General features: G+C 37.6%; 3 protein-coding genes and 1 non-coding gene across 4 annotated transcripts; 2 read left to right on the top strand and 2 right to left on the bottom strand.

The window, feature by feature from the left end:
- The first annotated feature begins 10,542 nt into the window (after positions 1-10,542).
- On the top strand, positions 10,543-14,035 carry LOC110864985. The gene is made up of 2 exons (XM_022114160.2): positions 10,543-10,769; positions 12,216-14,035. The coding sequence occupies exons 1-2, from the start codon at positions 10,547-10,549 to the stop codon at positions 13,784-13,786; spliced, it is 1,794 nt and encodes a 597-aa protein (XP_021969852.1). The 5' UTR covers positions 10,543-10,546; the 3' UTR covers positions 13,787-14,035.
- Positions 14,036-17,968: 3,933 nt separating this feature from the next.
- LOC110863846 (auxin-responsive protein IAA13) lies at positions 17,969-20,292 on the top strand. The gene is made up of 4 exons (XM_022113109.2): positions 17,969-18,380; positions 19,475-19,713; positions 19,781-19,895; positions 19,992-20,292. The coding sequence occupies exons 1-4, from the start codon at positions 18,148-18,150 to the stop codon at positions 20,044-20,046; spliced, it is 642 nt and encodes a 213-aa protein (XP_021968801.1). The 5' UTR covers positions 17,969-18,147; the 3' UTR covers positions 20,047-20,292.
- A 688-nt stretch (positions 20,293-20,980) lies between these two features.
- On the bottom strand, positions 20,981-21,061 carry TRNAL-CAG. The gene has a single exon. It is a non-coding gene; the product is annotated as a tRNA-Leu (tRNA).
- A 724-nt stretch (positions 21,062-21,785) lies between these two features.
- Positions 21,786-25,577, bottom strand: LOC110864986 (alcohol dehydrogenase class-3). The gene is made up of 9 exons (XM_022114162.2): positions 25,436-25,577; positions 25,229-25,365; positions 24,066-24,112; positions 23,668-23,993; positions 23,000-23,082; positions 22,852-22,927; positions 22,595-22,752; positions 22,363-22,524; positions 21,786-22,180 (listed from the first exon to the last, which is right to left on the bottom strand). The coding sequence occupies exons 1-9, from the start codon at positions 25,467-25,469 to the stop codon at positions 22,070-22,072; spliced, it is 1,134 nt and encodes a 377-aa protein (XP_021969854.1). The 5' UTR covers positions 25,470-25,577; the 3' UTR covers positions 21,786-22,069.
- Between the last annotated feature and the right edge of the window lie 613 nt (positions 25,578-26,190).

Raw genomic sequence — 26,190 nt, 5'->3', positions numbered from 1 at the left:
TTGAATAATTGTCCCAAGTTATAAAATATTTTTGCCGAGGTGCATTTAAATCAATTTTCAAACTCTTTTCAAAATGAGTCAGTTAAGTTGTATTTACCAGTGCAAACTGACGTATTTTCCAAAAAGGCTAAGTGCAGGTGCTAGACGAAATAGGCTGGCTACTCCAGGCATCATTACTCAAGTCTCGCAAGCTTTAGATGTCAAAGTCTGTTGAACAGTTTTCCTTTTTATTTGATCCGCCTGTGGATCTGTTTCGACTGTGTTGTAATACTCAAACATTACATTTTGTTCAGTTGAAATAAATCTATATCTTTTGCTTCCGCTGTGCATTTTATACGTTGTGATGTTTGACTATGATGATATCAATGACGTCACGGAATCCCCCACCGGGCCCACCAGTGACACGTGGAAAATAGGGGTGTGACAGTACGTTTCTTGTTAACCATCTTTATGCTTCGATACTATTTGATACTGGTGCGGACAAAAGCTTTGTGTCCTTAGAATTCGAATCATTGTTAAATTGCACACGCTCTAAGCTACCTAAGTCGTTTTCCGTTGAAGTCGCCAATGGCAAGTCTATCTTAGTCGATTCCATTCTCCTCGATTGTCGTCTTACTCTTAACGAGCATGCTTTCACTATCGATCTTATACCTATGCAATTGGGTAGCTTCGACGTCATCATAGGCATGGATTGGTTTCAAAAGAATCATGCTGAAATCGCTTGTCATGAGAAATTCGTTCGCTTACCTCTTCCCTCTGGTGATGTTTTACACGTTTATGGAGACCGACCTTCAAAAGGACTAAAGTTGATGTCCTGCACACAAGCGAACAAGTACTTACGCAAACAGTACTTTGCCTTTTTAGCCCACGTTGTGGAAGAAAAGGGCAAGGGAAAAAGTTTAAGTGATGTTCCAGTGGTGCGCGACTTCCCTGACGTCTTTCCTGAAGATCTACCCGGTCCTCCTCCTCCTCGATCTGTGGATTTTCGTATTGACCTCGTACCAGGTGCGACTCTTGTTGCCAAGGCTCCTTATCGCCTTGCACTTTCCGAGATGCAAGAATTGTCTTCTCAGCTTCAAGAACTCCTCGATACGGGTTTCATTCGTCCAAGTACCTCTCCTTGGGGTGCTCCTGTGCTTTTCGTTAAAAAGAAAGATGGTTCTTTCCGCATGTGTATCGACTATCGTGAGCTCAACAAACTCACCGTCAAGAATCGTTATCCTCTCCCGCGTATCGATGACCTCTTTGATCAACTTCAAGGCGCTACCTATTTCTCCAAAATCGATCTTCGTTCTGGTTATCACCAACTTCGAGTCCTCGAAGAGGACGTTCCCAAAACCGCTTTTCGCACTCGCTATGGACATTACGAGTTCGTGGTTATGCCTTTTGGCTTGACCAACGCACCCGCTGTGTTCATGGATCTCATGAATCGTATTTGTAAGCCATACTTGGATCGCTTTGTGATCGTCTTCATTGATGATATTCTCATTTATTCTAAATCGCGAGCCGATCATGAGCGTCATCTCCGCCTTATACTTGAACTTTTGCGTGTTGAACGTTTATATGCTAAGTTTTCTAAATGCGAGTTTTGGATCAAAGAAGTTCAGTTCCTTGGGCACGTTGTTAGTGAAAAAGGAATCCATGTCTACCCTTCAAAAATCGAAGCCGTGAAGAATTGGACCGCGCCTAAATCTCCTTCTGAAGTCCGTTCTTTCTTAGGATTGGCGGGTTATTACCGTCGATTCATCTCGAACTTTTCGAAGATCGCCATTCCTCTCACCTCGTTGACTCAAAAAGAGAAACCTTTTGCTTGGGGTCCTGAGCAAGAGGAATCTTTTCAAACTCTCAAGGACTTACTTTGCAACGCTCCTATCCTCGCACTCCCTGATGGGAATGATGATTTCGTGGTGTATGGTGATGCATCGAATCGTGGTCTTGGTTGTGTGCTCATGCAACGAGACAAAGTCATCGCTTACGCCTCTCGCCAACTCAAGATACATGAGAAGAATTATACTACCCACGACCTCGAGCTTGGCGCAGTTGTTTTTGCCTTAAAGATTTGGCGACACTACCTATATGGTACAAAGTGTGTGGTTTTCACTGACCATAAGAGTCTACAACACATCTTTGACCAAAAAGAACTCAATATGCGACAACGACGTTGGGTGGAATTGCTCAACGACTACGACTGCGAGATTCGCTACCACCCTGGTAAGGCGAATGTCGTGGCCGATGCACTTAGTCGTAAGGCTCATGTAGATGTCATTCGTTGTTTTCATATCTCGAGCGATCTTCACAATCGCATTCGTGAAGCGCAGTACTCCTCTATCAATGAAGGTTCCATGGCTGTAGAAATACGTGGAGCATCTGAAAGTCAACTCGTTTCAAGACCTGATGGTCTCCTCTATTGTTGCGATCGCGTTTGGATACCAGATCGTGACAATCTTCGTGACCTCATCATGAACGAAGCACACAAATCTAGGTACTCAATTCATCTTGGCGCTGACAAGATGTACCATAATCTACGTACATCCTATTGGTGGCCTGGTATGAAGAGAGACATTGCTGTGTACGTTTCCAAGTGTCTTACCTGTTCGAAAGTCAAAGCCGAGCACCAACGACCTTCTGGTCTACTCGAACAACCTGAAATCCCCGTGTGGAAATGGGATAGCATTGCGATGGACTTCATAACTAAACTCCCGCGTACACCTTTTGGTTACGATAGCATTTGGGTAGTCATTGATCGTTTGACTAAGTCCGCACAATTCATTCCTATTCGCGAAGATTTCAAGGTTGAACGACTTGCTCGTATCTATACCAATGAAGTCATACGCCATCATGGTGTTCCCCTCGACATCATTTCTGATCGTGACGGCCGATTCACTTCGCGTCTCTGGCAAACTTTTCAGTCCGCTATGGGTACTCATTTGAATTTCTGTACGGCTTTTCATCCTCAAACGGATGGACAGACTGAACGTACTATCCAAACCCTAGAGGACATGCTCCGTTCTTGTGTCATCGACTTTGGTGGTAGTTGGGATGTGCATTTACCTTTGATCGAGTTCTCGTACAACAATAACTATCACTCCAGTATCCAAATGGCTCCTTTCGAGGCATTGTATGGTCGCAAATGCCGATCTCCCTTAAGCTGGCACGAGATTGGTGACAAACATTTTACTGGCCCTGAGATCATACAAGAAGCAACGGATAAGATTCTTCAAATCCGTGACAATCTACTCAAGGCTCGAAGTCGTCAAAAGAGCTACGCTGACAAGGGACGCAAACCTATGGAATTCAACGTTGGTGACCATGTCCTTCTCAAGGTGTCTCCTTGGAAAGGAGTGGTTCGTTTTGGTAAAAAGGGAAAACTTGCCCCTCGCTATGTTGGTCCTTTCAAGATACTCGAAAGGATTGGTAAAGTGGCTTATCGACTCGATTTACCTCAAGAGCTCAACAACGTTTATCCAACGTTCCACGTCTCTAACCTAAAGAAATGTCTCGCTGATGAAGGACTTCAAGTTCCTCTCGAAGATCTTCAAATCAACGATACTATGCATTTTGTGGAAAAGCCGGTGAAATCGTAGAGCAAGAAGTCAAGTTATTAAGGCGCAGTAAAATTCCTATCGTCAAGGTTAGATGGGAAGGAAAACGTGGCGCCGAATTTACTTGGGAACTCAAAAAGGATATGAAATCAAAGTATCCTCATCTTTTCCCTACGTCTTCCTAAATTTCGGGACGAAATTTCCTAAAGGAGGGGAGACTGTAACGCCCGGCTCTTTTGTACTTTCCATTTATAGAAAGTTTTGTTCGTATTTCTATTTTTGGAAACTTTGTATTCTTGTAATTGTTCCCTTCTTTGTAATCATTGTCAAACCGAGACTTGGATCATTAATGAAGCTTGTATTTTGTTACATTTATGTTATACACATTCTATGTATGCTCGTATGTTCGACTTCGTGAATCAATCGATGTTTAATCGTTATTCTTGGAAACTATGTGCGAAACTTGTAATTAATCTAAACTTATGCATGGAACGTATTTTGAACGAGAACGACACTTGATTTGATACTTATACGCTTGATTATACTTGGGTTATACTCCTCATACTTAATCACATCTTAAACTATGCCTTTATGGCAAATATGGCCCTTAAAATACCTTAAACGCATCAAACACACAACTTCAGGGGCCAAATTGTAAAAAAATGAAACTTATCCGGAACCACAAAGGGCTCGCGGCCCGCGTGGACTTAGCCTGATACCTCAGGCGGGCCGCCTGGACCCCCAGGTCTGCAGAAAGTTGGACAGTCGCGACCAGCTTCGTTTTTGGGCGGGATTCCTTGGTTAAGAAACAGAGGATTACAAAAAAAAAAAAAAAAAAAAAAAAAAAAAAAAAAAAAACATTAACAAACTACAAAATACACACAAAATAATTACTGTATGTGTTTTCATCGGGGAGATCGGGAAGTTTTCCCTGTGCGCACCGAAGCTGGGACCGGTGTTCCCCGTCAGGGTCCCCCTCCACGTGGGCTTGTCGTTTGCTTTCTTGAACCACACCCAGGGGCGGCCCTGGGGGTGGGCAGTGAGGACCACCGGCTAGAACTCGATATTTCAAAGGGCACATTACTTAAAAAAAACCGATATGCATATGTAAAAGAAATTTTTTTAATAGGGTATACCCCTACAAACACCAACATAGGCTTACTTACAAAACTATTCTTACGGTTTAAATTAGTTATTAGCTTATTGGCATTAGGTTTATACATTTAGTGAGTGCAATACCCAATTTCGTTAAGGCATAAAGACACATTTTTTCGAGCTCGAACATGGTATACGAATTCTTAGAGCCGGCACACCCGAGGGTTTTAGCGTTGTTAATATTAATAAATGAGCTACTTGATCAAGATGACATTATAGGCTGCGATGTCAATGGATAATTGTTGATGGGTTTAAGGACTAAAAAATGTAATGGTCGAAAATCGTAGGGTTTTGTGCAAACGTCAAAAGTGATTTTGGTATAAAAATTCAAAAACTTGAGAGAGGAGAGACAAAGAACACGATACTTTTATTTTGGTCATCAAATATCGATATTCTCTTTCGAGAACCTCTAGATTCATTGTGTTCGTCAGGGCTGTCTCCGAAAATCACAAAAGAAATTTTGGCCCTGTGCGAGAAAAAAAATTGGGCCCTATTCGCAATTTTTTTTTTTTTTTTTTGCCAAGCAACACCCCTCAATTCATTAATTGGATTTTAAATTAGTTTTGTTTATTCAATTTGGCCCGAGTTACTTTCATTACAGATGAAGGTGTTCGTATCTTTGTCTCTCAAGTGTATAAATTCAGTAATAACAGAATATAGATAAATATAGAATGTAAATATGTTAATATTCTGTTAAGTAAGCTACTCTTTTGGTTGTCAAAACCCAATGTAAAAAATATTACATACATTCACTTGCAATATGCACACTGCTACTTATTTATATAAATGTGCCAAAACTATGAGTTTTATTATTCTCTTTCAGCTTATTTTTGGCTCACAAGAGATTTGATTCAGTAAGCTAAGTGGGTTAGTTGTTTGAAAATCTAACTATTTCATTTTTTGGCTGTTGTTACTGAGATTATATTCCAAGTGGGCTTCAATCATTTTTTTCTTAAAAAGTGCTAATTTAGTAAATGTTAGGCCCAAAAGTAATTACATCTGTTGAACAAAAATAATTTAGTAAAGTTAGGCCCTAAAATAAGCACTGTTACAACTTGCAGGAACAAAAAGAATTGGCAAACTTTTAATGTCCGGACTCGAACCTGGATTTCTTGCAAAGATATGTAAGCGCTGAACCAAATGAGCTGTTACAAAATTCTTGTTTTTATTGGATGTATATATTATATATGCATATATTAACGAGAATATTTTTTATTTGGGCCCCATATCTTTTGGGCCCTGCGCGGGTGCACACCCTGCACACCCTTTGGGCCGGGCCTGGTGTTCGTCACCGATTATCTCTTGATTTCTAGATGCGTTTTCATTGGGTTAATAGTCAAAACTGATTTGGGCAATAACCAGTTCTAGTATGTTTAAATCCTATCCATATTTTTTATCAACTGTTTTTTTTACTCTGCCTTACACTAAAAATCTTAAATTACTCCTTCTCAGTCAGACTGGTTAATAAACAATATTTATATTCAAAATAAGATAAATACTAAATATTAAAAAAGAATAAATTTTTGTTGGATTTTAAAATTTTATAATTGACAAAACATAACTTTATCAGCAAAAAACGTAAACTCCGCCAATACATTTTGTGTTTTTATGTAGAGTAAAGAGCTTGCTCGAATTCTTCCCTAACAAGAACCTCATACTCCCCAGTAGGGCTGACAATTTTACACGAATACACGACACGAACCTACACGAAGTTAACAGATATCGTATATGGCTTTAACAGGTATCGTGTACCAAACGGGTAGACACGAGATTACCTGTTAATTTTCGTGTATAAACAGGTTAAATACCTGTTTACATGTTAATACCCGTTAGTACATGATAAGAAATTAAATTATATAAAATTTATCAGCCATGTGCGTGTGGGTTCCTTAATTCCTTTCTATTTTCATTCCTCATTCAATTAAAAAAAATAAAACCCTAAACTCCCTCTGTAACTCTCAGATAACATGTCGTGTTTGTGTTTTTGTTCTTGTTCGTGTTAACAGGTATTAGCAGGTAATTTTCGTGTATAATAGTCAAACAGTCGTGTTAACAGGTATTAACAGGTAATTTCGTTTATATCGTGTCGTGTTCGTGTTTGAAAAAAAAGACACGATAAGTTATCGTGTCATGTTCGTGTATCGTGTCTTATCGTGTACGGGTATACACGATATGCCAGCTCTACTCCCCAGGATTATTCTGGGGAGGACGGTTCTAGTAATCCTGGGTCTCAAGATTGCGTATGCGAGTAAAAATTTGAGCCTCGTTCTCGTCTGCTATTTCGGCTCTAAACGTAGCTAACGATTCACTGCTTTCGGAAGATCCCAAAGGGGGAAGACTCGTCGCATCTCCACTTTCGGAGGAGACTTTGCAAACGAATGCACTTGGCATTCCTGCTAGCATAAAAATGAAAAAAGACCTAGAGAAAGTAGCTAGTACGTAGATTAGAATGAGAATTACGAAGAAAAGAAAAGAATTACAAAAATCGTTCTTTATGTTAACACTACATTGCAAAGTGTGTCATTTGTCTTAAAAAATTACAAAAAACATACTCGATGTTTGTAAACCCTTGCAAATTATATTCTTTAGCCCTGACTTAGTTAATTTTTATGGTTAAATCTGGTAAAAAAAAAAACCCCACAAAACTAAAACTAAAATAATAAAGATAAAACCTAAAACTAAAATAATAAAGATAAAACCTCTCCATCTCAAAACTCAGTCTCTCTCTCCATCTCAAAACTCAACCTCTCTCTGCCTCAACTATCTCTCTCTACAATCTGAATGTTCTGAAAGAGAATTAAAGGGATCTATTCAACCACTTCTTCAGCAATTCTTGCACACCAGAATCACAACATCTAGTTGAATCTATAATTCATCAAACCTTAAAAACCCAAACCGCTAATGGCAGATCTGTTCGGCAGATTCATTTCCGTACGTAATGACCACCAGAGGTTGTGAACCGAAGGCATCGTCGGTGTAACCGTCACCGTTGGATTGTAGAATTGCATCCTGTTGTGGCCCCCTTGACGGCGGTGGCGCAGAAATTAGGTGTGTGGTTGTGAGAAAACCCACATGAACAATCAATCAAACTCAACATCAATAGATTCAAATCACTTAAACATACGAATTAAAATAAATTAATAAAAAAAACATGTATTTCTGGCGACCATGAGAACGAACTTCAGCCTGATACTTGGCTTTGCAAGTGTCAAGAGGGTATAGGATTGTTGTGCTCAAAACAGCTCCAATTGCTCCTGATGTTGCCTCTGAAATTGATTCCAGAGCTGAGGTTGCGGCAGTGGAGGTGGAGGTGAGGTGGCGGCGGGGTGGTGGTGGTGGTTGATGGTGGTGGTGGAGTTAAGATGGAGGTGGAGGTTAACTGGTGTTAATGAGAAAGGAGGGGAGGTTGGAGAGAGAGAGAGGGATTTATATTTATGTTTTTTTTTAAATTGTTTTGTTTATTATTTTTTTATTATTTATTTTAGTGCTTAGGATAAAATGACTAAAATACCTTCATGTGAGGTACATTGATCTGATTTAACCATGAAAAATAACAGAGTTAGGGCTAAAGAACATAATGTGCAAGGGTATGCAAACATCGAGTACGTTTTTTGTACTTTTTGAAGACAAATGACACACTTTGCAATCTGGGGTCAACATAAAGGACCAATTTTGTAATTTACTCTTTTATGTATAATCATCGTCATCGTTATTGTCTTTGTTTAGTGTTTACTAGGTTATAGACCCGCGTATTACACGGGCTGTGTGTATATATGTATATAAATCTCTAAATACATCATAGAACTGAAATTACATTTTATATATGATAGTGGAAACGGTCAATTAGAGTCGTATTTTATAAGAAAGATTCAACTGAGTAACATGTTTCATTTAAAAAAAAAAAACAAAAAGTTGAAATGATCAAATGTGTCAAAAGTATTTGAACGCTATCGTTTTACTAAAAAGAAATCCTATGTCATACTTTTGATAATATGTTTTGGTTAGTCATTAACAATACAATAAACATTACAAAATGTCTATATATATAAAAAAATAGAATGCACAAAAGTTGTTGAAACGTTGGCCTAACATGACTCATATCCTTTTGACCCGTAAAAAATCACTCGTTTTGACATGAACCCGTTACAACCTGAAAAGAATGATAGATAAGATTCAAACACTTTCCATTAAAAGACAAACAAAAATCTTATTACAAATATGTGATTGAATTGAGTAGTTTATAGTATTCACCTTAAGCATAAATTATTGTGAACCACAAGAATAAATCGGAAACTACAACTAATATGTGGAATATGAAAATTATAGATCATATGAAAAAACTTAAGCATAATTATTCGTATGTTAACTGAAAAATCTGACCAAATTTTGATTTGGATGAAAAATGGTAACAAAATTGAAACCACAAGGACACAGATTCAAAAGATTTGAGGTTTGGATTAAAGTGGCAAAAGTGATGAAACCTGAGGGACTATTTTGACAGTTTACTCTTTTTCTAATTATCAATCTTGAATTTTAATTAAGATAAATATTAATAGCATAATATTATTAATAATAATCATTAATTAGAATTTATTTATTAAATAATATTATTAATGATTTGTATAAGAAAATGCCATATGGCATTAGTTGAAACTTTAACTAAGAAAATACCATATGGCATTAATTGGAGTTTTTTATTAGATTTAGATTCTTTGTGTTTCTTTCAGAACTACTAATTTATTAAAGTTAAAGCATCAAGTCATTTAGAGTTTGATGGAGTGTGAACACTAATCGTATTTTACATTTTGTTTTAACTAAGTTTCGATTTCATTCTTTCACTTAAAATAATATACGCATTTAACCTATCTAGATTTAATTTAATTTAATTTAATTTGATTTGATTTGATTTTTTCTTGTGAATAATATACGAATTCGAAACGAACTTACCACTAGTTTTTTTGAAAGGTGTGAATTATTCGTGAATGTTAGGATGTCTAGCATACGTTGTCTTAACTGGGTCCGCACTAGAGAGCCCCTCGCACAATAGATACCAATTTAAACCCCTCAATGAGAAACCCCTATCACCCAGACTCGAACTTGAGATCTGGAGGGAAAAACTCACCCAGACCCACTATAGGTGGTAGGGCTGCAAACGAACCAAACGTTCGGTGAACAGTTCGTGAACCGTTCGGCGGAAAGTTTGTTTGTGTTCGTTCGTTTATTAAACAAACAAACACGAACAAGAAATTTCGTTCGTTTAGTTAAGTAAACAAACATGAACAAGGGTCATGTTCGTTCGTTTATGTTTGTGAACGTTCGGTAACGTGTTTATTTGTGTTCGATAGTTCATTAATGTTTTTAGTTTTTATATTTATTTAAATACTTCAAAATTCCGACAAATTAAATATCTAATAAGTGTCAGTGTATTATATATTTTACTCATGGATGATTATTTGTGTTCGTTTGTTTCTATTTGTGTTCATGGATATTATTTTGTGCTCATTTGTGTTCGTCAATGTTTGTTTTTGTTCGTTAAATAAAATTAACAAAAAAACACAAACGAACACAAACAAGTTCATTTCCTTAACAAACGAACACAAACATAAAATCTCGTTCGATAAGTGTTCGTGAACACATATGTTTTTAACGAACGAACAAGTTTTCGTTCGTGTTCGTTCAGTTCATTTACAGCCCTAATAGGTGAAATTTAAATACCGTGACTAGTTATGGTTCTTACCACTAGTTAATAACTCGGAATCGGATGCCGACATTGTTGGCATTGGATTATCACCGGTGTCAGCATCATAATAATAATAATAATAATCAACGTCATTTAATCCAATCATGATATGTGTCAACAAACAAACAAACAAAGCAAAGCATCTAACATACATATTATATGTTCCAAAGCTAGCTTTCTCAAATCTTACAAATTCTTTGTTTGCCGGGAGAAAGAGAAAGAGAAAGGGATGTCGATGTGTGGATGCTTGTCTTGGAACAGAGTCACCGATATCGTCAATCCCGATTTCGAATATTTCTCCCTCCCTTCTCCGATCCCCCAATGGCCTCCAGGTATTATTATTCATCATTTAGGGTTTTCTTTATGGTTAGTGTATATATGTGTGATTTTGAGAGGAACCATGTATGCAGTTTGGGTAGGTACCCCTTTGAGCTTGCTTACTTTTGGAGTTGTGTTAAAACTAGAAGATAGATTTGGTTGGTTACTGACTCATAAGTGTGCATATTATACAGTTGAATCTTTAGGTTCCTTTGTCCTGTATAGATCTAGTCATATGATGTGGTCCTATTTCTATGTGTTTTCTTTCTTGACTACACCTTGTGTCTCTAAATATGTTAAGATTTGGATGATTATAGTCATGAGATTTACAATGGGTTGGGTAATCTCAGATGCGGAGCTCCTTTGAAATCATATTGTTTGTTGCCTTTGATGATTCATCTCTATCTACCCTCATAAATGGAAAGGGTTTGTTTTTTTTTTTTTTTTTTTTTTTTTTTTTTTTTTTTTTTGTTTTTTGTTTTTTTTTTGTAACTAGGGTGTGGTTAAGAGCAGTTTGGTGTTTTTCTTGATTTGCTATATGATGGATTTATAAAACTTAGGCTGTATAATTAGGTGAATTTTTCATTGTAGATGGGTTCTTCTTAAGCCTACTAGTAGCTTATCAGCGGGTTTTACAGTTAGACCATGTGATAGCGGTAATGCCCCTACCCTTGGGCGTTTTGCGCCATGTGGCAGCCCAGTCAGCAATGGGGCATTATGGGGCGTTTTTCTAAAATGGGTGTAGTGGGGATGTAGGCATTGTGGTGTAATAGAATTAAATTAAAAAAAAAAACCATAAAAATGTTATTGGACAAATGGAGCGTGGAAACCGGTGATTGGCCAAAACAATTGAAGCAAGGCGTTGAAAAAAAAACGCCAAAAGCAATTTTTTTTGAAAAAAACGCCCAGGGGGTGGTTTTTGGCGTTTTGGGGCGTTGTTGGGGCAAAAAACACCCAAAATCTTTACCACTACGGGTGGTCTTAGCAATGGAGAAACCAAGAGAGGGTCCACCTATCCAGCTGTCGAAAATCATCGGAGTTTTCAATGTAAAAAAACGGTTTTTTTGGAGGAAAATGTGATTTGAACCCTCTAAGTTGTCTTCATCTGAGAATTAAACGACATGAATATTTACATTGGATGTTAAAGTTTTCATTTATCACACTTTTTAGGAGAAAATTTTTAGAAAGGAAAGCCTGAAATTTTATGCCATATGTAAGAAAGGTTATACGTCGACCCTCCTACTGTATTAACGAGAGGCTAGAGGTTCTAGTTCCGCCACTGATAGTTTGATTTCTTCACTACTACATCTGTATTTGACTTGTAGATAATCATATTACTGAATTCTGATTGCCTTTTTCATACACACATGTGCAAACCTTTGTTGCTTGCAACTTAAACGCTTGATTAAAACATGTAAGCTTTGACTTTCATTGACCTCGATATATTGTACGATTTGCAGGTCACGGATTCGCTACCGGAACAATCAATCTAGGAGAATTAGAAGTCTGCGAAATCACCAAATTCGAGTTTATTTGGGGAAGCGATATAAAGAACAGAAGAAAAGGCGTCAACTTCTTCAAACCCATAGGCATACCAGACGGTTACTTCTGCCTCGGTCACTACTGCCAGTCTGATCACAACCCGTTACGTGGATTCGTACTCGTGGCCCGAGAAGTATCCCGGTCTGAATCACCCGCTCTTCTAAAGCCTATAGATTACACACTCGTTTGGTGCCCAGATGACTGGACCCAAGAAAGCGTTCAAGGGCACGGCTACTTCTGGTTCCCTATGGCTCCCGAGGGTTACAAACCTTTGGGCTTCATTGTCACAAACAAGCCCGCAAAGCCCAGTTTGGATGAAATCAGATGCGTTCGCGACGATCTTACAGATGTATGTGAACCACACGGTATTATACTGAGTATACAATCTAAAATATCGGAATCTTTTTTCAGCGTTTGGAAGACACGACCTTGTAATCGAGGAGTTTACGAAACAGGCGTTTCGCTCGGTACGTTTTTCTGTAGTTGTCTTTGGAGTCCCGGTGAAGATTTAAACATTTCGTGCTTGAAAAACGTAAACCCGGGTTTGCATTCGATGCCGAATCTTGATCAGGTTCATGCTCTCATTGAACATTACGGGCCCACGTTTTATTTCCATCCGGATGAGATTTACTTACCGTCTTCTGTACCATGGTTCTTTGAAAACGGAGCTTTGTTGTACAAAAGAGGCGAGCCAGAAGGTCAACGGGTTGACCCGTCGGGGTCAAACTTGCCGCAAGGTGGGAGAAACGATGGTGAATATTGGATGGATTTGCCGAAAGATTCTATGAAGAAAAAAATAAAAAAGGGTAATTTAGAGAGTGCGAAAGTGTACGTTCATGTAAAGCCCGCTTTAGGTGGAACGTTCACCGATATTCAGATGTGGGTTTTCTGCCCGTTTAACGGGCCGGGCTGTTTGAAGATCGGGCTCATGAATTACCAGCTTAGTACAGTCGGGCAACATGTGGGCGATTGGGAACACGTTGCGCTTAGAATAAGCAACTTTACCGGAGAATTATGGAGTGTGTATTTATCGCAGCATAGTGCCGGTGTGTGGGTGGACCCCACGGATTTGGAGTTCATCGAAGGTAATAAACCAATCATTTACGCATCGAGAAACGGGCACGCGAATTACCCGCATGCTGGTGACTTACTTCAAGGGTCAGCGAATCTCAGAATAGGAATCAGAAACACTGCTGCTTTCAGCAAGTATTCGTTGGATTCAAGTAAAAATTATGAAATTATAGCGGCAGAGTATCTTGGAGACGGGGTTATCAACGAACCGTGTTGGTTACAGTACATGAGAAAATGGGGCCCGACAACTGTACATGATTCGAGGGCTGAGATGAATAGAACCTTAAACCGTTTGCCTGAAACTCTTCGGTATACAGCACAAATTGTATTTAATAAATTACCAAACGAACTATATGGCGAGGACGGGCCTACTGGGCCGAAGGAGAAAAGCAGTTGGTTTGGTGATGAAAAGTGTTAGGTTTATCTACTGCCACTTCCTATTCATTATGTGAATTTACCAATATACCCTCGAACCTAATCACACGAAAGTGATACTTTCATGGTTACGTGATTAAAGTAGAGAAACGGTAATAAATATTTATAGGTTTGTGCATATATTGTAGCGTGTTGGATTGTTATAAATGATGTGTGCATCTTGGTTGTATATTATGTTGTAGCTATCCTTTGTGTTATTCTTAATGAAAGATTGCTGCTTGAATTTAAGGCACTGATGCCATATGTTACATGAGCTGAATGTTTAGTGTAGAGTGACAGATAGTTTTAACCCATTTATGTGGAAAGCAGGTTAAATTTTTTAGAAGGTTGACTCGTATTGACCCGCACGACCCATTTAACCCGTCTTAACTATCCATTTTGCCACATCTAAACTCTTATTATTGTCACTTAGTAATAGACATTATGGCTTGTTACCTTTTTTTACAACTATCTTTCAACATGTCTTTCTATATAGTGGTGTAAATTCGTGTCGGGTTGGTGGATTGAATTCTTCAACCCTAACCTGACCCATATATAATATTGGGGTATCGTATCGTGTCTGTAACACCCCAATTTTCAGGAAAAATGATCTACATGTCCTTTGGTGTGGTCCAGACTTCAAACATATATATCTCAGGATAGAAAATCCACTTTAGAAATAGATATTATGGCTTGTTACCTTTTCTTACAACAATATTTCTACATAGTCAATTGTGTTGGGTTGACATGTTGAACTCTTAACATCCTAAATTAAAAAAAAAAAAAAAATACATAATTACATGCCCTGCGGTGCGGACCCAAACTCCAAACATGCATATTTCAGGCTAGAAAATGAGTTATAAGAGCCATAACCTATCAAACCGGGATGACTTGATGATCCGGATGTGAAAAGGGGGCTTAGCGGACCGCTACCCCAGGCTTAGTGGTCCGCTACATGGCGAGAAAGGCATAATCACAACACGACACTAACACGTGTAGCATGACTCATCAGTTGTAGCGGACCGGTTACTCGTCTTGACTTGGCCTATAAATAGGGGACCTTCTCTCATTTGAAGCATTAAAATCAAATGGGAACGCTCCTCCACGTGTGAGAATCCCGAGCTTGCGATACCCCTTTGGGTGTTATGATCTATAGTTATCTTTGGTGCACGAATCAAGGAAACTCTGTAATGACTGACGTAGATATTTAACCGGTAATCCAAGCCATGTTCCTAGAAAGTGGACACACACTACACTAAGGTGAGTATCATGGGGTATATTATCATGTGGTCACGACTGTTTTCCAAAACTATGATATATGCTTGTATGGTCATATTAACTAAACATAACGTCTTCCCATGTTCGACCATGAATTCTAAAAAAAGTATGCTAAGTAATTTCCTTTGTTTTTGAATTGCAAAGATTGAAATTAACTATGAACTCTTGTATTCACGATATTCCTTGCTTAAAATCGTTATTTCGGGGCGGAACTTATAAACACTTTGTGTAATGTTTGTATGTATGCATACCAACAGTCAGATAAAAGGTGTATGCGGATTCAATTGTTAAGAATTCAGATCATATACAATGGATAATACGACCATCCTAGTGCAAACGGCTAAAAACATGCATAAACAACCATAACTACCATATCATATTTTCACAAATCTTTAAAAAATCAACCGATTTTCATAAATTCTTTGAAAAAAACCCTTTATCTTTTAGCGCTATAAACATCTTTTTAAATCCTTACATATACACATTATTTGACATTTATTTCCATATTCAAATTCTTATTATGAAAAAGTGTTTTTTATTTTATTTATCTTGTATGATTAAAATAAAACATAATTAAAATAACAAAATGTGCTTGAAAGTTATAAATTAAAGAGCTTAAACCCTAAAATTTTAAAACTAAACAAATAAACAACATATTATGTTATCTTATATTTCCTACATATACAAAACCCAAATGGGGAATAGTGTCAAGCAGCTGCCTGGCACTCCCTCATTGAACCAACACGTTTAATGTAAATTATGTTTTTGTCCCCAGCTCAAAATAAAATTACGTTTTTGCCCTCAGCTCAAAATAAAATTACGCTTTTTATCCTCATCTCAAAATTACGATCTTGCCCTCAATTCAAATTTACGACTTTGTCTGGCACTCTCCTATTGGACCAACCAGTTTATTATTTTATATCCATTCTAAAATCACGTTTTTGTCCCTCTCTAAAATTACGGTTTTGCCCCAGCTCAAAATAAAATTACGCTTTTGTCCTCAGCTCAAAATTACGATTTTTCCCTCCACTCAAAATAAAATTGTGGTTTTGCCCTCAGCTCATAATTACCTTTTCGCCCCCAGTTCAAAATAAAATTTTGTTTTTGCCCCCACTTAAAAATTACAATTTTGCTCTCTGTTCAAAAATGTGATTTTTCCCCATTTAAAAATTGTGATTTCGCCCTCAATTCAAAATTACGTTTTTTCCCCAGTTCAAATAAAGTTATGTTTTTGCCCCCAGCTCAAAAATTACGATTTTTCCCTCGGTTCAAAATAAAATTGTGCTTTTGCCTCAAGCTTAAAATTATGATTGTGCCCTTAGTTCAAATTTATATTACGTTGTTACCCCAAGTTAAAAATTACGAATTTGCCCATATGAAAATTTACAATTTTGCCTCAGGTTCAAATTTACAGTACTGCCATTACTTTAACTTTTGTCAAATTACGATTTTACCTCGGTCAAAAAATACAACTTTCCCTCAGTTAAAAAATACAATATTGCCATTGTTTTAGTTTTTTTTTATCAAAACTATAAAAGTGTTTTGTTTTAATTGGTTGACTCGATTTAATTGTTTTTCGTGTCAATGAGCTGACTAACACTCGCTTATTATTCGGTCATCGCCCCCCGACGCAGGGCGGGGCACCAACTAGTTATATCTTTAAAAGGCATGGCTGAGAATAGTGCCACTTCCCATTAGCCGTAAACTTTTTTTATTGTTTTAAATATTTTGTATTTTACTTTTAACCTTTCACTTCGTTAATATACGTCTTTAGCCCCTCTATTAAAAAAACTTTCTTTTTATTGGTTAACCTTGTGTAAATGCGTTTTTTTTTTTTTTTTTTTGTTGTTATTTTCTCTGCTTTAACTTTGGTAGTATATATGTTTAGTCCTTCCACTTTTATTCCTTTTAGCCTTTTCCACTTGCTATCGTGACGAATCAACCTATGGGAATAGTGAGCATTTGCTATTGCCGGACAAACACTTCTACTTCTTGACTTTAATAAAGTTGCTGTACAATTCCTAAGCTTAGTTAAAAAAATATTCCTTGACGACCGTATCTGTATCTACGTCTCGGCAGGGGCGGAACCACAATGTTAGGAGCCGTAGCACGAGCTATGGCTCACCCCCGTATTCGTAGTATTTTTTTTCCGGTTTTATACAAAGGATACCCCTAAAATCTCGTTTTTTATAAGCCCAAACATTTTACAACCCGAAAACTTGTATAATAATTAAGCCCGAATTAACAATAACAGAATTGAAAGAAGACCCTAAATATTAAATATAATTGATAAAGTTAGCCCAAGACCCAAAACAATATTATAATTGAATAAGTGATCTTGCTCGTTTTATGGTGGAAACCGGAACACATAGTTATTGTCTTTTAGTTTATCAGGTAGTAGTGAAGCTGGCTTTGGATTTACCAGTTGCAACCGCAACCGTTGAAAGATGTTTTTTTTCTAAATTGAAGCTTGTTAAGACGGATTTACGCAATCGAATGTGCCCAGAATATATGTTATGGTTTGTGCTGTTGAAAAAGAAACTCTTGATAAAACAAAAGACGACGATGTAATGGAACGATTTCAAGTTATGAAAAAAGGAAGATGACAAATCTGTTAGGTATTTGTTCTACTTTATTGATTATCGTTTTTTATTGTATGATTACACAGTTAAAAAAAATTCAGGATACCTTTAAATTAGTGGGCTAGCTCAGCTATTGTGTCTCAGTGTAATTTTTTTAAGATTGTGTTATAAATAGTATGTATAAGTATCCGAAACACCGCCTTACCACTCTGCAACACGAATAATCAAAACATCAAACAAACAAACAATATTATAAAAAAAGTAATATGAGATGGCCTTCTTTCATGGCGGGGGCAGAGTGTTTGGTTGATGTGTGTGTCTGTGTGTGCGGGGTATGGGGACTGGTTTGTGAAAACCGATCATGAATTAAGCAAGCACAAAGCCGACACGTGGGTCCCACCACACCCCTTGTTTCTTCCTTTGCACTTCATTCACTTCCCCTGTTTTCAAATACATTTTTTTAGCATTCTTCTTCTTCCACAATTTGGCTTACTGGGTGAGGAGTATGTCGGTTGTGGATTCTTCACCATACCCGGTTGATGAGGATGATAATGATAATCTTGAGTTGGGTTTAGGGTTGAGTGTTGTTGGTGGTTGTTTGAAGATGAAGAAGAATGAGGCTTCTACAATGTTGGCTGCTCCTCAAGATTATTATTATTCTTCTTTCATGTCTTCTGTTAACAACATCCCTAATAACAGAAGAAGAGCTTCTGTTTCTTCTCCTAATGCAGCAGCCAGGTAAGCACAATTCAAATCTACCAAAACTAATTCCTTTTTGAATTTGCTTACATTCAAGTTGTATTAATTTTGGTTAACAACCATGCATATACGTGAAATACATATTTTCTTAGATAATAAAGGATACTGTTTATTTTAGAATAAAAAAAGTATGTTAATAAAAAGGCTAAAGGGCCGGTTCCAAGTTTCAAACCTCCGTTAAACCATGAAACTGTCAAAACCGAATCACATAAATCTCAAACCAGTTATATTTGACGACTTGGTTGGATTTGTAAGATTTGGGATTATTTTTAATAACTTTAGCCCATATCTTTCTGTGTTAGGGATTTTTTATGTTTTGATGCCATAAACCATTCTGTAATTGGCAGTTTTTAATGATGTAAGGGAATACCCATCTGTGATTTTTAAGATTTCTATATCACTGGGCCATACTCTTATGTGTTTTTCATACTTTCTTTTCTTCTTGACCGTACACTTATGATTTTTGTATTTCTTTTTGCTTTTTAGCCATTCCCTCATGCTATGTAGAAATTTAATATGCTTTTAGGCCCACATGTTCAATCAATACACACATTTCTCATTTATAACAACCTAGGAAAAGAAAAAATAAATCAGTATTTCGTTTTACATGACCGTTGCTCGAATTTTATTTAGTATCCTTGTGCATTTAGGGGTGGAAATCCCGTCAGGTTGATAGGTTGAATTGAAGAAAATCCCAACACCACCGATGTATTTTTTTGTGTCAAAGGGATAATCCAAACCGAGACACACTTAAAATAATGTAATATCGTGACGTGTAAAACCAATTTATGTAAATGAGTCAAATGGGTTAGCGCAGTGGCGGATCCAAAAAAAAAAAAAAAAAATTAAGGGGCATCCCCAACTTTTTTTACTGTACATTCATAAAACGAACGTACATTCAGGGGTATTTTGCATTTCGCCAAGAAAGTTGAAGGGTATCCCAGGCACCCCCTGAGCCCTTCATAGATCCGCCCCTGGGTTAGCGGGTTGTAATTCAAACGATTATATGAGTCGTAAATAGGCTGACTATACTTTTTGCTACTGATCTATGTTTCGAAATGGTGTTCTTGAAGCGTGGTTGGATGGCCTCCAATAAGAAGAGCTCACCGGGTGCCAATCTTGGCTAGCCGCATCAAATCAGAACACGAACAGTTTAGCTCAAGACCCGAAGCCAACAACACCACCAACAATCATCATCTAATTGTAAAAGTGAACATGGATGGAACCGTAATCGGAAGAAAAGTTGACCTTTATGCTCACACCTCCTATGAAACATTAGCTCAAACCTTGGACAACATGTTCAATGGAAGTTGTAAGTCTAATTCACATCAAAATAAAATAGTTTGAAGTTGGGATTTTACAAATCTGCCATTGTGCAGGGTCAAGCATTGGAACAGTAGGATCTTCAAGATTGTTGAATGAAACATCTGAATATGTGCTTACTTATGAAGATAAAGATGGAGACTGTATGCTTGTTGGAGATGTTCCTTGGCAGTATGTTTTTCAACCTTAATTTCTTCAAAAAATGATATATTTTTGTTGTAATTTTGTTTTGTGAAATTCACATAGATTTTGTTGATGTTGTGTCAGGATGTTTCTTAGCTCTGTGAAAAGGCTGCGGATACTCAGAAACATCAAACTGTAGCATTGAGGTTCCAAGAAGAAAGGAGAGGGATGTTAAATAGATTTACATAGGTTGTATGCGACACGTGTCGTGCCACGTCACACATGGGCAAAGTTTCTTTTGAGGAACTTGTTTGTTTAGCCAGTTTTGGTGGTATCTATCAGGGTTGGTGTTTACTTGTTTAAATTGGAAATGTTTGTTTATTTTTCAACTCTTATATTCTTTATTGGAACCAGAATAGCTTTGTTATGGGATAAACCACGCGAATATGAACTCATCACCATGATTATCATACGCATTCTTATAACTTTGATCAGTGGCGAAGTTTGACCCGAATAACGGGGGGGGGGGGGGGGTCGAAAACGTATATACCCAAAAATTTCTATAGAACTGGGGGGTCGAAAACGTATACACCCAAAAATTTCTATACGAAAACTACATATATAACACTACTGAACGAAAAGTTCGGGGTGTCGGGCGCCCCCCCCCCCCCCCCCCCCCCCCCGCCCACCTTCTAAGCTACGCCCATGACTTTGATGCATATATACTCGTGATTTATCCGAAAAAACCTCCGGTGTACTCGTTCAAAACAATGTATTTTATCTTTAGAGCGCATCATACTCAAAAGTGTTCTTTTGTGTCGTTGTCTTTCAAACAACATTTTTATGACCTCTCATGTAAAGCCTTATCAATGCCTTGTTGGATCAGCACATCTTCAATTGTCTTATGTCAAACCATGAAATCCATCTTCTTATCAATTATCAGGATCAGGAAGTATGATGTATCATTTGTCATCTTTCATCAATATATTGAAAAACAATGCTAGAACAATAAAAAACAATAACAGTAAAATGTTGATTGAGATAATTGCATAATATAATTGATAATACAAATATAATTATCGAATAAAGAACACAGATGGATGATAATCCAATAAGAAGAATAAAAAAGTAATTGTCAAGAATGGGATTCGAACCCATGCCCTTTCGGACCAGTACCTGAAACTGGCGCCTTAGACCAACTCGGCCATCTTGACTTTTTGTTGTATACCGTAATAACAAAGTAGATATATAAAGGAAAGTTAAGAATATTGACAACGGGTGCAAACGAGCCAAGCCGAGCCCGACCAAGCTCGAGCTCGTTTAAAATATGAAAGCTCGAGCTTGAGCTCGGCTCGAAGGTAATTTTTCAAGCTCGAGCTCGGCTTGGGCTCGACTCGTTTAGTATTTATTAATTAATTTATATTAATTATAACTATTATTATACATATAATTTAGTTATCTTTTATATGTATATAAATGGTAATTATTATTATATAAATATATGTTTAATATATTAATAAAAAATATATAAACTGAAAGCTCGTTTAGGCTCGCGAGCCGGCTCGAACTCAATAAGCGAAGCTCGGGCTCGGGCTCGTTTACTAAATGAGCTTGTTTTTAGGCTCGGGCTCGAGCTCGTTTAAGCTCGGCTCGTTCGAGCTTTTTTTCGAGCCGAGCTCGAGTATCCCGCGAGTAGCTCGACTCATTTGCACCCCTAATTGACACGCATGACACTCGAGTTGAAACATTTTTTTTTCTTTTTTATTGTTTTTTTGTTCAAATCCTGTTCTTGTAAGTTATGAGTTCTCTTTTAAAAATGTGAAAGTAAATTTTTTATAAATAATATCTTTTTAAATCTCATCTCCTCCCACATTTATGAAAAAAATGAGAGAATTTTTATTAACAAAATCCCATCAATCTTTTGAAATAGAACTCAAGTACACTATCATAAAATATTTGGTTTGAAGCAAAGATCACCATACATAAAACATCTCTAAGATCACAGAGACCACCAACACTTTTCTCTTAGATCATAGAGATCACCAACTTGTTCTCAATAGTACATGACCACCAGCTCGCTTTTGACTACAAAAACCACCTTTGGAAAGGATCTTAGACCAAACAAAATCCGCATACTGAAAATTAACCAGATAAAAAGAAGACACACATGCATTCACTTTATTTTCAACTTCAAAGTCGCCCCGAGTCTAATGGGGCTTGTTTTAGACCTTAAGCACACAACGCAGACAATCCCCTCCATGCAACAATTCAAAAGCCTTGTTGATCTCCTCAAGTGTCAAATTGTGTGTTATGTACTCATCAATCTTGATTTCCTGCAAGTTGCAAAACAAATGATAATGTAACAAATTCCGACCAGTGTATTCATTATGAATGAGCCACTTTGGACATGTTACATCTCAAACGAGTAAAAAGCCACCCTTTTATTAACTACGGCAAAAAAGGTGTCTGGTGTCGACCAACCCATTTTGCCATCTCTAAATCAAAACAGGTTTACCTTTTTTAGATATTTATCAACAAGCTGAGGCACTTGTGAACGGCTCTTAAAACCACCAAAGGCTGTGCCTTTCCAAACACGACCAGTAACCAACTGAAACGGACGAGTGGCCATCTCCTGACCGGATGCTGCAACACCCACGATAACCGATGTTCCCCACCCCTGTGTTTTACAAAACATAGTTTTATATTCACGACAATTCAGATGGATCATGTAACGTAGCACAACCTACCTTGTGACAGCACTCCAAAGCAGCCCTCATTATGGAAACATTGCCGATACACTCAAAACTGTAATCAACACCTCCATCTGTCATCTCAACAAGAACCTGTTGTATTGGTTTCTCATGTTCTTTTGGGTTCACAAACTCGGTCACACCAAACCTTTTTGCTGCAAATTTTAATTAAAAAAGAATAAATTACGTCCCTAGCATTTCTTCACCACATCTCAGAAAATATATATACGTATATAAACATTATTATAGCATGCCTCGATCAAGCTTTCGGTTGTCGATATCTACACCAATTATTCGTGAAGCACCAGCTGCTTTTGCACCCTCTGCCACCTGTCAAACGATAGTAAAAAATTATCGTCTCAAGAGAAACACATAATAATTAATAAACGTATACAAACTTACTGCAAGACCAACAGTTCCAAGACCGAAAATAGCAACACTTGAACCTGCTTCGACTTTTGCTGTGTTCCAAACTGCACCGAGGCCTGAAGACAGAAGATTATTATAAATTTAAGAGTAAAAGGCCATTTTCGTCCCCCGAGGTTTGACCAGTTTTGCGACTTTCGTCCAAAGGTTTGTTTTTCCACATCTGGATCCAAAAGGTTTGAAATCTTGCCATTTTCATCCGGCTCGTTAACTCCATCCATTTTTCTCCGTTAATTCAGGGGTATTTCTGTCTTTTTTGTTAACTTAAAGAGCGATTCGGTCTTTTTCACTTTATGTAAAAAGACCGAATACCCCTGAAAAAGACCGAGTTGCCCTTAAAGTTAACAAAGAAGACGGAAATACCCTTGACTTAACGGAGAAAAATGGATGGAGTTAATGAGCCGGATAAAAATGGCAAGATTTCAAACCTTTTGGATCCAGATGCGGAAAAACAAACCTTTGGACGAAAATCGCAAAACTGGTCAAACCTCAGGGACGAAAATGGCATTTTACTCTAAATTTAAAACTACACAACCAGCTTTCCAGTGGCTTGTTATAATAATCAGGAAAATCGACATTTGTGGTCAATTCAAATCGTAAACGAGAACAAGAACTTGAACTTGCTGAAGTGAAGAAAGACTTGCCAGTAGGAACACCACAACCAAGAAGGCACACTTTCTCCAAAGGGGCTTTGGGATCAATCTTTGCAACGCTTACGTCATGTACAACAGTGTATTGACTAAAAGTAGAGGTGCCCATGAAATGATAAATCGGAGTTCCCCTGACTGAAAAACGGCTCTTGCGATCGCTCATCATCACACCAAATCCAGTGGCTCCTCTAATTTTGCCACATAGATTGGTCTTCCCTGATTTGCAAAACTTGCATTCCTTGCATTCCGCTTGATAACACGGTATGACGTGGTCCCCGGGTTGAACTTCTGTCACCCCTTCACCAACACTCTCCACAATCCTGTCATTTTATCATTATATCATAGTGAGTTTAATCCTTTGAAAAAGTTGTAAAAAATAAGCAGATTCATACCCAGCAGCCTCATGACCAAGAATACATGGAAAGAGTCCCTCGGGATCCTGCGGCGGAGAGATTTAAGTCAACAAGTCAAAGCATAACATAGTCACAGGATGATTACCATGAAAAGCGTGTGGCAATCTGATGCGTGTTGATCCCAAAAACAATGCGCGAAGCGCCCCATCACGTATGCTAGGTGTTTGTTATTAAAAAAATACTATATATGAATAAAATATAACTTGTTAACTTTCAAACACTAAAATATAAGATATTCTCATGTATCTCTAGTCAGATTTGTTGAATCGATGGTCTAATTTGTTCAAATACTCAAACCCGTTGCTCAATCACGGTTCAACTTGTTTAAAATTCAAATACTGATCAACTGCATAACGCGCTACATCAAGCCACATCAAGTGATGCGCGCATTTTAAAACCAAGGCCTGATTATAAAGTTGTAACCCTTGACAATAATGCAGATACCTATGAATTTTGCATTTCAGGTATTTGATCACAGATCCACTCATCCACATAAAATCAACTCTAGAATCTATAACACAATGACCAGAACCTATAACACAATGTATAGCAAACCCACCCAGTTGAAAAACACAATAATCAAAACCAATAACACAATGCATAGAAAACCCAAATATAACACCATCTTCATTGTGGTGAAGATAGAAAAACGCTCGTTATTATAGTGAATTTTTTTAAAAATAAAACGTCGTATGAAAAAGTTATGAACGTTTTAAATTGATAGGGGGCATTGACATGTGCGTTGCATGTGGAAAGAAAAAGTCAATAAGGTGTGGGATTCCCTTTATGCTCTTCCACTATTTTCTTTTCCCTAAAACTAATCCGAACCCTCAATGAATTAGAATCCTTCTTACCCTTTTTGTTTATTTATTTTACCCTTTGTATATGATCCTAACCCATAAAAATCTGATCGGACCCAACCCAACCCGTTGAGAAAAAAACCAACGGACTTTGAATGGATATAACATTTCAGACATTTCATTTTCATACATAATAATATAATGATTATAATCACCAAAACCTTGTGCACAAAAAAAAAAAACAAAACTAGACTATAATCTCATGATCTAGCATTTCAATTTCAATTCAAGTAACTTGAATGAGTAAACTAAATAAACAATAAGTAAACAAGTAGACCTTGCCTTGCCACTCCAAGTGTAAGCATCGGTATGGCAAAGTGCAGTGAAGAGAATCTGCACTCGAACTTCACCGGCTTGAGGCGGTGCAACCTCCACATCTTCAATCACTAAGGGCTTGTTAGCCTCATACGCCACCGCAGCTACATCACAGATCACAAATATATGGTTTCGGTTAATACTTTCGAATGTAGGATTGAAGATAGTACCTACCTTTGCAGGTGATGACCTTTCCTTGAGTAGCCATGGCGGAACGATGCACAACAGTGAACAGTAGTTAATCGGTAGATTGGAAAGAGACTGAGTATGGATATGAGGTGGTAAGGCAAAACCCCACGTGTATAATGTATTGACTTCGGTGTTTTTTTATTAATGTTGTTAGATGTTAGATGTTATACGTTAGACCGTGGGGTATGGGGCGGGGGTTTGGACGTGGTCCTTAGGGCTTGGGTTTCAAGCCGGGCGTGGGGTGGGTCTAGCAAGCTGACATGGCGGGCTGTGAATGGCCAAACCAACCTAGCCGTTGGGCTAGCCGTTGGCATAGCCGTTGGGGGCTATTTAAAAAAAAATTTCTTTTATAAATACCTTACCATATTTATCATTTTTCTCACACAATATCAAACACATAAAACACAATCTTGCCATGAGTTCTTCAAGTTATACTGAATCGTCATCATCATCTGACGATGGTGCGGAAATATTTCTACAAACGATCGCGACGGTGGTGAAAGCTATCGTGGAAAACGAAGAGGAGGAGGAAGAGACTCAACAACCTAAACGCAGGAGAAGGTACATCGCTCGTGAACGGCTCACCGCTAACGATTTGTTGGTAAGCGATTACTTCTCAGCGGAACCTAAGTATGATGAAAAAATGTTTAGGCGTCGTTTTCGTATGAGTAGAAACTTATTTTTAAGGATATCTAGAGATCTCGAGGAGAAGTATGTTTATTTCCAACAAAAACCCGATG

Source organism: Helianthus annuus, chromosome 6 (genome assembly GCF_002127325.2).
Source record: "Helianthus annuus cultivar XRQ/B chromosome 6, HanXRQr2.0-SUNRISE, whole genome shotgun sequence".
NCBI lineage: Eukaryota > Viridiplantae > Streptophyta > Magnoliopsida > Asterales > Asteraceae > Helianthus > Helianthus annuus.
The sequence above is the reverse complement of the archived record's forward strand: the minus strand, read 5'-3'. Positions and strand labels throughout refer to the sequence as shown.